This window comes from Manacus candei, unplaced genomic scaffold (assembly GCF_025592945.1).
Source record: "Manacus candei isolate 608988 ecotype Guabito, Panama unplaced genomic scaffold, ASM2559294v1 h1tg000076l, whole genome shotgun sequence".
Classification (NCBI taxonomy): Eukaryota; Metazoa; Chordata; class Aves; order Passeriformes; family Pipridae; genus Manacus; species Manacus candei.
In genome coordinates, this window is record NW_026138124.1 from 9,786,786 (window position 1) to 9,799,906 (window position 13,121).

The window sequence follows — 13,121 nt, forward strand, 5'->3', positions numbered from 1 at the left end:
GCCAGAGCCTCTTAAGGAACAAAGCAAGCAAAAAAAAAAAAAAAAAGGTTGTAAATACAACCCTGGGTTGTAAACACAAACATTCTTCCGATGGCATTACGGATCAGGACCGGCGAGGTTTTAATGCTGACTTTTGCCTCAGCAGCTCTGATCTGGGTCAGTAAAGGCATTCAGGTCCCCCACATCTTTTTGCCTTCCTTTTTATGGATAAAATACAGCACTAAAAGCTGCCAGATGATAACCCTCATCATGTAAATCTCTACGGTGACTTTAGAATCAGGGATTTGTGTTTCCCAAACTCTGCAATATCCCCACAGGAGAAAAACTAAAAGGAGTCTCAGCAATTCAACAACTCACAGCAAAAAATGAGTCCTCCTTGGAAAAGGGAGCTGTTCTCAAATACTTCAGCGAACTGAAGTAAATGAAGAACTACAAAAAAGCATCCTTCCAATCAAAAACTGATCATGTAATAGAAGAGTTACTTGGGAAAGCTGGGACTGCCCTCCCCAGACCCACTGGTGGTGGTTTGTTCCATGAACTGGGCTCAGTCAATCAGACTCCACACACAAATCAGCCAGTTCTAAGAATAAACTCCACAGAGGTCAACAATTCAGCTCAGTCCTAAACTCTACTCTCCTACACGAAAAACAGAATAAAAAAAAAGAGCTATTTCCTCCCTTTCTTTTCTTTGCAAGTCTCTGCATTTCGGAGAGCGAGCACAAGGGATAAACAAAGGGTTATACTTGATGGGAAGGAAAAGCAAACTGTTTTTCTGCTTTCCAAAAAAACAGCTGGAGTCAGTAGAACATCATCTCCAAGGCAAAGGAAAAGGCAGACACGGCGTGACCCACCAAGCTGGGCCATCCAACCCTCACCAGCCTCACTCTCTTAAAGATTAACTTCTATTTCTACTGGACTTCAAAACAACAGAGGAAAAGGCCATTCCAAGCAGCAACAGCAGCAACTTTGGTGTGTTTACAATAGGAATGAACATAATGAGAATGCAGAACTAACTGTCAAGGAGACCAAAGTTTCCAAGTTTTAATGACAGCATGGAGAGGTCATCCAAGAAAGCATCGCTGAGGGAAAGGCCTTCCAAAAGTGCAGCAAACCAAGGAAGCATTAAAAAACATCTGAGCTTGGAGCAAGCTGTGGTGGGCCTATCACCCCCAAAATATAGGTGAAAACCTACTGGGAGTGACAAGGTTTTGAGCACATGGCCACTCTCTCCCTCTAAATGCACATGGAAAAAAAAAGTGGAAAAACCATCATTTGAAAATCAGAATGGAAGTGTAGGTTTTTCTGCTCATTTGATTCAGTTCCTACAGCCAAAAATTCCAACTAGGCAACACTGAGGAGTACAAAACAGGCTCCCTCCAAACGAGGACTTGGCTAAGAGCACCCTGGTACCTCATATCCTGTGCCTTGGTCTTCCCATTTCCAAGACACATGTTTTACCTACACCAAAACAGTATCACAGATAAAATTCTTTAGTGCTACAGTTTCTTAGTTTCTTCCCTTTTTTGAATAACGGAGTTATAAAATGATCATCTGAAATTGGATTATTACGATTAATTGGATTCAAAGATGCTTCTAACATCTCTGCTGCTCTGCTCACTTTATATATTTGGTTTTACTGAGAACACAGGAATGTCAGAAGTTACAATTCTCCAAAGAGCTACACAAATGTTTGCTTAGTGAGTGAGCAAAGAGAAGGTACATTTATCTTACATTATTTTTCAATTACTACCCTTGTGCTAATTATGAAAATCCCTACCCCTCCCTGGAAATTCATATCTATAAGCCAACAATAAATCAAATGGCATCTCTCAGGTGTGATGACCATGACACTGGGATGGGATACAATCAGCAAACACCAGGAATGCTGGGGAAGGCAGGCTCCAAAGGAGGAACTTGTTTAAACCAAAATTATTTACCTTTAATCATCCAATGGACTCGCTGGATATCACTAAAAATCAGTGAAGCAGTGACATGGTGTATTTTTAAATAAACAGCTCCAAGAGCCCACTAAAGCTGTGCTGCTTCTCTAATAATCAATGTGTAATTCTTGCCTGGGCCTTACAAAACACACAGCACTCCACAGGAATGGAATTACACAACTACATCCTCAAGAACTGCACTCCAGAAAGCAGATCCATGAGGGGGAGCACAGAGAAGGAATATCCAATAAATAACTGCTACAGTGATACTGCTGTAGCAAAAGCATTGTTTATTTCAAGGAAAACAAATCATAAAAGTTGTTTTATCTAATATTTTTTGTTGGGTTGTTTTTTGGTTTTGTTGTTTCGTTTTTGTTTGGGTTTTTTTTTTAGTGAACCAATTTTTTTGTTTGTTTATAAACTGTATAAAGCAATATTGTTTATAAATTCCTCTGGGTCCCTCCTAGATGTAAGGCCCTGTGTAAATGTTATTCCTCTCACGCTGTCACATACTTTCCAAAACTCTTCTATTGTTCTTGTACTTCCTTCTGTTCAAGCATCACCCATAAAATGGGTGGGAGAAGGAGATGAGCTTTAAGGTCCCTTCCAACCCAAACCATTCCATGATTTTGTGCTGTCCTGGAGCAGAAGAACTAAATTCCCTCACAGATAATTGTGGAAGTAACACAGATTTATTTTTTTTAAAATTATCATCATCATTATGACTAGCATTCTTACCATTACTAGCATTATTATAGCTATTATTGTTGCTATTATTATTATTTTCACTACAGAGATATTTTTACTACTTCCCTGTCCTCTCTATCAGGGTATTTTTAAGCATCTGGACTTTGATGATCCCACTGTGTCCCTTCCAGCTCAGGATATTCTATGATTTTACTGTTACTCCAAAGGTCCAAGACCAACCCCAGAGCTTTTACCAAAAATACCCTTAATGTTCCTTAGGCCTGGCTGTTTAATTTAGCACAAATTTGCCTGATTTCAGGACAATGTTTAATCTCAGGTGCACTTTTTTTTGTTCAGAGACTTGGACAGTGATAAATAACAATGTTAGCACTGAGGTTGCTGTTCCTGGGCAGGACAACGTGAGTGAGATGGCTTTGTTTGGCCTTTAACATTAAGGATTTGGGTGCTTTAGATAGAAATAACTTGTCTAGAAACAAACAGCACTTCCTGTTTTACATGTAATTTTTACAACTGTCAAAGCCAGGAGATGTGACAGATTCACATCTCGGGGACTTGATGCAGTTTTTGTGTTGTATTTCTATTTTCCTGCAACGTAGCAAAACCTCCTGTGAGCAACCAAGTCATTTGTTTCCATAAATCTGCCCTAAAAAACCCCTTCAGAAAGTCTTTCAACATCATCCTGGAATGGTGAGACACTGGTTCCCACAGCCAGGAAGAAACACTCTTATAAATAAAACGCTGTTAAAAAGTACAAGCAAGATCAAATCAACATTTCTCAGGCAAGGGGCATAAAAATGACATGAAGGGTTATGTGTTCATATATATGAGTGTGCATAAAGATAAAAAGTGTTTAAATTCACAGGGACACACTCGGCTCCTCTTCACTGATCAAGAAAATACTGTGACTCAGGAGCTGTTCCCCACCTGCCTCCAGGACTTTCCATCTCCCCCACAGACACAGGAATCCTGGCAATGATTATCCCAATTATTCTGTGTGGGATAACCAGGATAAATGCCACTCACTGGGCACAGCTGAGGAGGGAAATGTACACTCAGAACTTCCTCAAGAACGTGACTCTTCAGCCATTAAACCTTTTCAGGAGACATCCAATGTTTTTCACTTCAAAGCAAAGAGCTCCCTGGGAGCCCTTCAGGGAAAGGAATTCTACCAGAAATGCCCCAAAAAGATGATTTCCAGACAAACTGAAACCACCCAGTCACCCCTCCTGTGTGAATGTCAGTGCAAACAGCAACACCAAGTCCAAATCAGAGCATCCAACACCCTTTGGTTTGGGGTTTTTCCCTTCCTTGGAGAGGTGCATCCAACATCCACCCAATAACTTTAGGCCTGTGGTTGGGTGAGCCTTTGGAGACCCTTGCACACAGTGAAATACTCTGACTAAAATCTGGAAAATTACCTCTCAGGGCTCTAAGTAGCATCAATAGAAATGTGGTGCCAGCTAATGGCTGCAATAACTGTCTCCATCCCTGGGGAATGATGGATGGAGGATTTATCAATATGAGGAGTGGAAGGGCAGGAGAACCTGAGCAGGCTCTCGTTATCAGCCCCAGAGATGATGCCACATGCATGATGTTATCTGTGCTCATCTTTAGCCAGGGCCCAGGGGGTGGGAAGGATATTCTTCATGGAGAAGAAAGTATCCATCATAACCATCAGCGCTCACTCAGTAAGCAGTTTTGGAGATGGGTTGAGGGAGCACTGATGGAATAGAAATCAATGAAATTCAGCTTTTCTGCAGCTATTGTTCAGAGCAAAGGAGGGGGGAGGAAGCCTCTACATCACTCTGGTTTCTGATCACGTGCAGAGTTCAGAAAAGGCTCTGAAACGAGCCACAGTAAAACCCTTAATTATTAAAAAAATCTATTTTAAATCCACGCCTTGACACTCACAACTAGGAAAGGCAACACTTTCTGATCAGAAGCATCAAATGAATTTCTTTTTTAGTTTGGCCACGTGAGCACTTAAAACAGGGCAGGATGTGAAGGTACTGCTTGGCTTTATCCTCCCCTTGGAGCAAGGCCTTTCCTAGGGAAAAGGAGCTGGGAGAACAGTGATGGATGGAAGTCACTGCCACAGGTTCTCTGCAGACCCATGCTCTGCCTTCCCATTTAAAAATCACAACACCCCACAGGGTAGATTATGGGATATCCTGGTCATTTTTCCACAATGGCTCCAGTATGTTTTCCCTCCACCTTTAAGCACCTGCCTTAAATCCCCTCACCCCAGGCTGGAGCACCTGTACCCCGAGGTTCTGTCACAAAAGGCACAAATAAAACCTGCTGGCTCTCAGCCAGCCCGGTCAAATCAGCTCATTTCCATCTAATCCCATGCAGAGGGGAAAAGAAAGGTTAGTACTATGTCAAATTTGCTCCAGAAAAAAAGCAGGAAATGCAGGAGCTAAACATTCCAACAGCAGCACGAACTCGCCCGTGTTCTACATCCTGAATATTTTATGGTGTATTTATTGTAACAATATATTAAGCTACACATTCAACCACAAAAAAACCCCCAAAAAACAGAAAGACAAACACTCCTCACGTGCAAGGCAGCTGCATTAGCATTTCTGAGGGACTTCAGAATTCCTGACACTGCTTTTAATTGTACCTTCTGCATTTGATTTCTATGTGTAGCCAACAAAACAGAGCAGAGCTTCTGTTGGATGTTTGCCTTTGAGCTGCCTCAGGGAGGTTCCAAGGCTCCCACACCATGGGGTTGGTTCTGATGGAAGATGTGATTTCCACATCACAACCAAACTGGCTTGAAAAATAAGATTATTTTTTTTCCTACAGTGGTTTAAACCATAAAAAAAAAAAGTCTTCAGAGAGCCAGTAATCCTCATTAATATTTTTGACCTTTCAGGACCAAAAGCAGTCAAATATCACAGCTGAGAATCCTCTTCATGCTGAGAAATTCCCTGGGCAGGCGGTGACACTGTCACAGCCACTGTCCAGCTGAGGTGACCAGGGTGATCCAGATGCTCCCCAGGCTGTCCTGAGGAGCAGGGATGCTCCAAGAATAGCAACAAAGACTTTAAAAGACCTTTTCCTGAGCTTCCTATTCAGGGATTTCTACTTTTTCAATTTAAACTGGCACTGTCTTGCAATAAATTTTTTTTTACCAAGGCAGCAAGAGAGCCCAGTTGTGGCCAGTTGGCTGCCTCCCAAAAATCCCTGCAGCTCATTTACATCCCATTCCAAGCCCAGCACAGTGACTTAAGCCTTTAAAGATCCACTCTCAGGTGGAGGAGATTTCAGCACATGAAATGGGGAAAGCTCAGACAAAAGCTTTGCTGCAGCCCCGGCGTGTCGGGGCACGACACCCACCCTGGGAAACCAGGGAGCTGCAGAACCCTGGGCACAGCTCCCAGAAATCCAGTTAGCCAGGGAAAAAGCACCTGGATTTGCCCACTCACTGGGGCACAGGCCACTGTTGAGCTGAGAGGGGCTGGGATGGTCCAAAACACCCCAAAAATAAGGGTGTTCTTAATCAAATTTGGGACCCCAGAAATGTAACAGTTAGAGAAAATCTTGAGTTTCTCATATTAAAAGTGCAGCACAGCTTGAGAAATACATTGTGATTAGGGACAGCTCAGGAGGTTGGGATTTTTCAACTCATTTGCTCTTTATCTCCCAAAGTTTTATTTCATCCTCTTTAAGTTCTGCTGCTGTTCCATTAAAAATGCACTGCAAATCAAAGTCAGGGTAAGGAATAGGATTACCCTGTTCCTCAAAATACAGGCCAGTGAATTAATGTCTAAAAACAACTGCAGTACCTTTGAAAAAAAAAAATCCACAATAAATTAACTGGAATAAAAATAGTACCAAAATTCTCAAAATACACATTTAACTGAGAGTTTGTGGGGTTTTTTTACTTTTGATCTAAAATAAAGCAAGGTTGGTACCCTAATTCTCATTCCAAGAGGAGTAAGGAATAGAAGGACACAAATAAGTCTTTTCCCACTTGGTTCCTGTCACTGAACCCCAGCAGATTTCCAGGATCTTCCATCCATGGATAGGAAGAACCTGACACCTATTGGCAACTTTAATATTACTGCAGAAAGCTGCTTTCCCTCAAACTATCCCAAGAAACAGCTTCTCCCAACGAGATTTTCCTATAAATACACATATAACACAAAAGATAACTTAGAACTTTTCCAATTGTGACTGAAAATACGTCCAGAAAAATTCACACTCTCCTTTGGAATAATAAAACTCTGACCTTTCCAAATAAATCATAAGCTGTTGGAGCTTTGGGGCCTGGTAAAATAAAGACACATTAAAAAAACCCCACAAAGTACCTGAGGCTAAAGAACAACCAAACATGAACAGTGGGCAGATCACTGTGGATGTGGTTTTAATTGCTGCTTACATGGATAATCTGAAATTCCAGTCCTGAGTCTTTTACATGTATTTGTACAGAATGAACAAAAGAATTCCTCAGCTCCTTCTGGATGTCAATGTGCTAAATTGATAATTAATAATCCACAACAGTGAGAAATTAGTCCCAGCAATAATAAATACAGAAGGGAGACGAGGATTCAAAGAGTAACATTTTGGGGGCTTCTGGAGCAGGAGATTTCCTGCAAGTCCAAAGGAAGACATGGAGACCTGCCTTGAGGATTCAGAAACAAAACAAAGCACAGAATAACAGAAAAAAAAAAAGCAAGCTTTGGGGTTTTTTTACATACTGGTAACGAAGAACTTTTTGGTGAAGGTGCAGCTGTCAAAGGCAGCGATTTTCTCCTGCAGGACCACGACCAGGATCCTGCAAACACAGAAAGGGGAGCACGTGCTGCAGGCATTAAATGCATGGGCTTAAAGATTCAATATCCAAATGTAATTATTCCAAAAGCATCGACAGGAACTCTGCAGTGATGAAGTGCCACGTTACCCACCCCTGGCAGTTACTGAGGGTTCTCTCCCCTCCCGACCACACGACCCTCACTTCAGGAGGCACAACAGATCTGATGCCCAGCAACACATTTATGATCTGCCTCCTGCAGTAAAAGCTCCATTAAAAACAAAGGATGGGATTGCAAAAAAATAAAACAAACCCTGAATTACTTTCACTGACTCAAATAACAATCAAATCAACGACGGGCAGAACAGGAGCTAAATTTGAAATAATCCCATTGCCCGTCTCGCTGCAAAGTTATTAAACCATTTCATTTACTAAGAGCAGGGGAGGGTTTAATACCAAGAACATCAGCACACAAACACAGCTGAGAGAAGCAGAACTTGTGTCAATAAGCAAAATTACAGGTGTATGTTTATGTATTTGCTTGTACATGACACACTTTTGTTGTAAAATACCTGCTCATCACCAGAACTAAAGAGCAAAAACTATGCAGGAAACACTTTGCTGCCTGAAAAATTGAGGCCAAAGATGCAGATGTGGAAGCTTTATAACCAGGATACACCTTCTCCCACACTGAGAACTTCCCCAAAGCAAGTTTTTAAACTCTTGTATGACAGGCTGGAATAAACCACGTCTTATTCTTGCCTATTTGTATTATCCACCTGCCTTGGTGAAGGACCATCAGCTCTGGCAGCAAAGGGGTATTTCCAAAGGAAAGCAGGAATTTCTTCCCTCAGTGCCCTCCCTTTAAGGCAGGGATGTGATTGCACCACGTCCAGGGGGACCTGAGGACAGGCAGGGACCAACCCAGGAACACGGAGCGAGAGGAGCACCAACGTCAGCACCAGGGGCTGGGAGCAGAGCCTCTGCCCCAAATCCTCCCACCAGCAGTGCCAAGGGATCAGCCAGATCCTCCCACAGGCATCCTGGGACTCCTCTTCTGCCTTAAAAACTACAAGGGGGTTCAGTTTTGTGCGTGTCTGGCAGAGATGTGAATTTAAAATTAACTCAGAAAAAAAGCCGGACTCGTGATTCCGTGAGCACGAGAGATTCTGTCTGAGCTCTGGGATCCTCAGCCTGCAGAGCTGTTTTCTCTCCACCCCAACTGAGAGATGCAGCTTTATTATTTGACTCACTGGAACATCATTCCCTGCAAACCACAGCCTGCACACCAGGAATGCTTTGGGCAGGAAGGCAGAGTCTGACACGACAAGGGAGCACAAAGGAGAGGGACATAAACCCCTTAGTGCTGGTTAAACTCTCCATGATCCCATTTCTCCAGCTGTAGGTGGATGATCAAGGATTTCAATGATTCCTGCTCACCCTGAAAGGAGCTTAAATGATTTCAGATGCAAAATGGTCTGAGCTCCTTAAACAAAAGCCATTGGGGAAGCACATTGGGAGATCCCAGCTGAAATATTCCACGAGAAATGCAGAACCAAAGCTGTGCTTGCAGGAAAGACAGAATAATTGTATTTATTATTGAAATTTTCCATGCCCTAACACAGAAGCAATGCAGAGTAACCCCCTCCTTACCTCTTGTTGCAGTGGAGGTCATAAATGGGAGTTTTGAACTGGATGGACTTGACCATCTCTCCTGTTCTCAGGGAATACAGATCCACACAGCAGTAGGGAGGGCTGGTGCTGAAAGGAATTTAAAAAAAAAAAAAAAAAGATATTTTAATGGAAATAAGGGTATTTTAAAAATTGCTTTTTAATTATTTCAGCCTCCTTATATTGCTGAGCACGCTGAAGGAAAAAAATCACAGAATCATTAAACCTGGAAAAGACCTCCAAGACCATCAAGTCCAACCCTTGACCCAAGGTTGGACTCGTAATTCCAGCAATCCAAGGAGAAATGCTGGAGAACAAAGGGTCAATATAAGCCTTCTACAGAGGGAAGGTCTGCTGAAAACTGAATTATGATCTCCACGACGGTCACGAACCTTTATTGTGCAACCACTGATCAAACACATGATTTCTCCTGCCACAAGGAAGACTTGGGAACAGCAGCAAAATACAAGCCAGGAAATTTTAGAGGACATTCCAGTTAAAAACTACTCCAGAGAGCAACACTGTCCTCCAGGGAGGAATTCCTTCACCCACATGGCTTGGTTTGATAGGGGCACATCACCCAGAATTCACATCACATCCCTGACGGCCTCGTCTCCTGAGCCACACAGATCTTTTCAACTGCTCTGCGTCACTTTTATCATTTCAATATAAATAAAACTCTCTCCAGGCCATTTCTTAATAAAAAGGCTGAGTGGGAGAAAGTGCTGAGTGCTCCGATAGGGCCGGGGAAGGCAGTGGTGGAAACCATTTTCCAGGCTGAGCAGAGGCTTTGATGTGGCAGCTCCGTTCCACAACACCTTCTTCCCCCTCCAGGAACACATTAAAATGTTGGCTCCTCCTGGGTCAAGGAACAGGAGGGAGCACGAGCTGCCAGCTGTGCAAACATCTCCTGAGCATTGGTAAAAAGAGGGTGTTTCCCCTTGCCCAGATCTGCTTTATTTTACAGAGTTTAACACAATTCCTGCCATGACACCCTCGGAGCTGCCCGAGAACATCCAGGAGGGCTGGGGCACAAATGCCAACTGTTTGTGCCTCCAGATAATGAGCTGGTTCATCCAGCAATGGGTGACACCCAGGACATGCACAGAAACACAACTGGCACAGAAATAAGAGGAAAAAAATAAGGCTTGACATTTTGCCTACTTCAATTCTTCCCAAAATATACATTTTTCTAGGCACATACCCGGGCTAAGGACTAGAGGGTGCTATTTATTACTTCCAGTATTTCAAAGGCTCTTCAAAAACACTTTTAAAACAGTGAAACAGTCTAATTCCTTCACATTAAAGTTCATTGCTGCTCAAAAACACAAAAAACTTCTTTAATTAAAGTAATTTGTTACCTACAGCAAATAGTGATGTTGCTAGAAGGGCACACAGACCCTGATTTCAAATCAGGAATCACCAAAGTTGATACAGATAGAATTCTCTCAGCAGAATTGATAAAATCACTATTTCCACACCAGCCTGTGCTGAACAGTCCCATTTTTCCAAGTTGTGGGTGATAATCCTGTCGCTCAAATGATAATAATAATTATTACTTTCCTTTGGTTGATCATGGTAAGACCCTCCTACCACTGGTTTTTTCAACCACACTGGGTAAAAACCAGTAACAGAGTTCTGGTGCCAACAACCAAGTATTATCATGGAATCACAGAATTCCAGAAGGGTTTGGGTTGGAAGGGCTTTAAAAACTCATCCGGTTCCACCCCCTGCCATGGGCAGGGACACCTCCCACAGACCAGGGTGCTCCAAACCCTGTCCAAGTTGGCCTGGGACATGAAGTATGGACAGGTCAGCACTCTGAAAGGGAAGAAAAGCAAAACAAACCCAGAGGACAGAGTTAATTAATGGTATATTGGGAAAAACCCAGCCTGAACCTTTCCACGGGGAAGCTGAAGCACGATTTGATTGTGATCTTTGGAGTAATATTATTAATCTGTTGAGACCACAAAGGCAATGCTGTTCTCCTCAAGGGCCCTGGAAGTTTGCTCAGATTAACAGATTTCAAGACCAGAAGGACCATCTTCTCTTTCCAGGCCACGCACAGAACGTCCCAGGAGCTCAAAGAAATGATTCTTTACCAAGCAACCCAATCTTGTCTGAAAAGACTTTGACCAACAATGGGGCCTCTATTTTTATGGTGAGTTGTTCCAACATTTAGATCGTTTCATTTTTATGAAATCACTTCTCAGTGCAAGACAGAATGTGTACATATTCTGCTTTTTGGCCTCTGTGTCTCTGTCAACAACACAGAAAAGCTCATTGCATTCACTTATCTTTTGTGTAAGTCACTAATGACCCAGAGCAATCCAGGCAATAACTAATAGAGTGAAAAAGACTTTTAAGCCTGAAGTTGTAAGGTTTGTTTTCCAGCCCTAGTCCTCCTCTGAGCCCTCATCAGTACTGCAATTCTCAACTTCTTTCTGAAGGATGCACAACAGAATGAAAACTTAAAAAAAAAAAATAAATAAATTCAACTATTCATTCCTTAAACACCAGTGCAGAAAAAGCTTTTACTGGGACTTTCATTATCTAATGGCCTCTCTGCATCCCACCCTTGCACAACAAAAGCTTGAAAACTCCACTCTGTAAGTAATTTTCTAATTCATGGTACTTAACAGATTCATTCCAAACCAGGAAAAGCAGGGGAAGATTTCTGAGAAAGTGCCACTTCCCCCAAAATGTGTGTGCACCAGAGAAATACAAAGCAGCAGAGACATTTTAAGTGCACCACAAATTTGCAGAAAAGCATGGGAACACTTATTTCTAAATAAGAAAAACCTGTACCAACCTTAGACACATGTTACTAAAATCTAATCCTTTAAATACAAGGCAGGGAATTATTCGATACAGCACTAAAATATTTGTGCTAAATACCAAGAGACACAAACATCACTGTTGCATCTCCCTCAAACTTTCTGATCAACTCTGTCAGGTCAGGGAAAAAAGTTCCACTTTATCCTTTACTTCATCATTTTCATCATCTCATGGGCACATAACAGAGAGGTTTGTGCACATATTGGTGTTATACCCAATTGCTTTTATACCCAATTTACAAACCTGCCCTGGCTGCCTTTGGTCATTCTACAAACATACACAAAACTGGAGAGATTTCTGTCAATGTCTGAGAACACAGATTAACTTCAGAGCAGAACCCAGCTGCATTTATCACACCTCTACCAAAGGTTAACATTTCTATGATCAGCTGCATGATTTCTATGATTAAGCTGCAATTTGGCAGATGTTTCCCCCAAAACCACAAAATTAAGTAAATTTAAAGAGTTGTCTTGCCCTTCTTTACTGTAAAGGAGAATTCACCACTGAAATAAATGCAATGAACGAAATGAAGTCATTTGTACTGCCAAAACAGCCACAAAGATCCTTCAAGATCATCCAAGATGGCCCAAACCCAACAGTGTAGCAATCTTTGCAGATCAACAGCCAGATGTCACAGCTTAATAGGAAAAGATCAGAATTCTGGGGGCACAACCCTGAGGGCAAACTGAGGGTGGAACAGCTCAGCTCCAGCCAAATCTCACCAAGTAGAGAATCCTGTGGAGCCACAGCCAGGCCCAGACTTTATAAACTGCCAGTACTTCCAACACTCCAAACCAACACCAAAGCTTTTTATTTTTGCTCTATTTTCAGGCACTTTAATGGACAGTATTTTCTGATCAGAAGACAGGACAGGTAATACAGAGGGCAGCTGATTAACACAACACATCTCCAATTAACTGTGTGTATTTGAGGCCTGTTCCTCTGCAGCCCACGGACACTGAAGGCTTCTCTGTGGGGGAATACTCAACAACCTGCTACTGTTAACACGGCAAAAGCACTCTGAGGGACCAAACATCCCATCCTGTCGGTTCTTGTAACAGATTTCTCTGGGTTTCGGGTTTGCTTTTCCCTTCCTGTGCTCTCCCCCTGTGATTCATGGGGCTGACAGGCCCGCTGGCATCTCCTGCCCTCACCTGCCATCACCCCCAACAAAGGCCACGCTAAGCCGGCGGCTCCACAGC

General features: G+C 42.5%; 1 protein-coding gene across 9 annotated transcripts in view; it reads right to left on the bottom strand.

Moving 5' to 3' along the window:
- Nucleotides 1-13,121, bottom strand: part of BCAS3 (BCAS3 microtubule associated cell migration factor) — a 314,510-nt gene that overhangs the window by 269,592 nt on the left and 31,797 nt on the right. For all 9 annotated transcript variants that reach the window (XM_051809393.1, XM_051809391.1, XM_051809392.1 and 6 more), the window contains 2 exons: nt 9,064-9,171; nt 7,358-7,434 (listed from right to left, as the gene is read on the bottom strand). In XM_051809393.1, coding sequence (XP_051665353.1) covers nt 7,358-7,434; nt 9,064-9,171 — 185 coding nt within the window. The remainder of the gene's footprint in view (nt 1-7,357; nt 7,435-9,063; nt 9,172-13,121) is intronic.